The sequence below is a fragment of the Euprymna scolopes genome, chromosome 22 (assembly GCF_053919585.1).
Source record: "Euprymna scolopes isolate OS-2025 chromosome 22, ASM5391958v1, whole genome shotgun sequence".
In the NCBI taxonomy this organism is placed as follows: Eukaryota; Metazoa; Mollusca; class Cephalopoda; order Sepiida; family Sepiolidae; genus Euprymna; species Euprymna scolopes.
The window spans coordinates 84,953,251-84,955,134 of NC_136503.1; the positions used below are offsets into that span (position 1 = coordinate 84,953,251).

Consider the following 1,884-nt stretch of genomic DNA (forward strand, 5'->3'; position numbering starts at 1 on the left):
GCAGATGTAGAAATGAATAAAGTATAAACAAATGTATAAAAATGTTAAAGTTGCAACATTCTAGATTAAATTCATTTAGATTTGATTTTTTAACTTTTTTTTTGTTCAATCATTTTTTTTGTTACACAAAGCAGAATCGTTCGCAAGAAAATGCATTTTATTCGGCTAGGAAGAAATAGAATGCATTTTCCTTCTCCCCCCTCAAAAAAAAAACAAGGTTTTGTTTTTTTTATTGTTTTTTTTTTTTTTTTTTTTGAACAATAAAAAGAACGGGATTCTAACGTCTAGGATTCCAAGAGAAATAGAGTTCAGAAGAAATATTGGCAGTACTACTTCATCCAGTTCTTGGTTGTTTGTTTTTTTTTTTGTTTTTTTTTTTAATTTTTTTAAAATTAATTTTTTGGTGGTGGGGGTGGGGGGATCATGATTGATGTATCATTAAATTTTTTTTGACACCATCTGTGTTCATCTTCTTTCAAAAAAGCGTTTTTTTTTTGTATTAAAAAAAAAAAAATTGACCACGCAGCATTCGTACTGCTGCTGCTGATCGTCCACAGTTCATAGGCGCGGGCAAAACGATGGTGATGAACAAACCCCCCCAACAGAAAAACCACCACACTCCCCCTGCGGAATTTTGTAGAGAGACAACAACAACAATAACAACAACAGTCATCGAGGACACAACTGTTATACGTACCACTCTTTCACATCTTTTTTCTTGCCACTTTTTCCGCCACCACCACCTCCTCCTCCCCCTCCTCCCCCTCCTCCTCCTGCTGTATTGTTGTGAGGTAATAAAGCCCCGTTGCTCTGCTGTTGTTTAGAGTCCAAATAGGCAAAGTTCTGACTCTCGTCTATCTTATACGAGCCTTCGTCTCTACTTCGGAATTTGTACAGTGCTATGATAAGAACAATTAAAGCAACAAGAACACCAGCAGCAATGCCGACAATAAGACCTATGTTTAAATCATCAGAATGATCGTAGCTTGCTTCAGGAATAGTACCGGTTTTGGTTGTGGAATCGGGATAAAAGATTGTACCGGTCGGTGTGACGCTAATTGGTGTCCGACCTATACCTGTAACCCTATTACTTGGTTTATTCACAGGAGGGCTGAGCGGCGGTACACTACTCCTGAAAAGATCAGAAATAAAATTTAAAACAAAAAATCAGTAGTAGAAAACTTTAAATTGCAATACACAAACACATTCAGCGCAATTTTTGATCAGAAAAAATATTGATCTACACAGACACGAAATAAGTAAATAGACACCTTGCAAACGTAATTTGTTTATGTTTGATTCCATTGTTGAAGGCTAGCACTTGGAGCTGTACAAAGCAGTTGTATTCTTTTTCGGTCATCTATTAATTGATGGTGAAACATTAACGAAGTTTGTGCGCCATATTGTTTGTTTACTCATTGCGGCCAGAAAATCCAATCTCAAGATGTCAGTGTCCTTCTCCAGAATAGTATTGGACACAGCAGCACTTTTCCAAAAATGATCGTGTCATTCTTAAAAAGTTCTTTATGATCCATTTCATCATTAATTAGACAAACAAAAGACAAAATTATATACAAAATTAATTTCCAAACATAAGAAACTTAAAAATTAAATTCAAATATTTTTAATTTGTATTAAATTTGATCCATAGTCACCAATTAATCCAAATTCTCTGAATTTCATTTTTTTTCAGACATTTAGACATTTTTTAGAGTCAGTTGTTTTTTAGACCAAAATTGGAATAAAGATTTAAAATAGAAGATTTAGCATCATTAAAAACTGTTCTATTTGGTAAATTAAGTTTAGCTTTTCTGCGGATGACGATTAATATATATATATATATATATATATATATATATATATATATATATATATATATATATA

The 1,884-nt window shown here is 33.1% G+C and overlaps 1 protein-coding gene across 9 annotated transcripts in view; it reads right to left on the minus strand.

Annotated features, from left to right (window-relative positions):
• Positions 1–349: 349 nt before the first annotated feature.
• The window catches only part of LOC145243539 (neurexin 1-like), a 409,860-nt gene continuing 408,325 nt past the window's right edge, over positions 350–1,884 (minus strand). For all 9 annotated transcript variants that reach the window (XM_080106519.1, XM_080106517.1, XM_080106513.1 and 6 more), the window contains one exon: positions 350–1,132. In XM_080106519.1, coding sequence (XP_079962645.1) covers positions 688–1,132 — 445 coding nt within the window. In that variant the 3' untranslated portion in view covers positions 350–687. The remainder of the gene's footprint in view (positions 1,133–1,884) is intronic.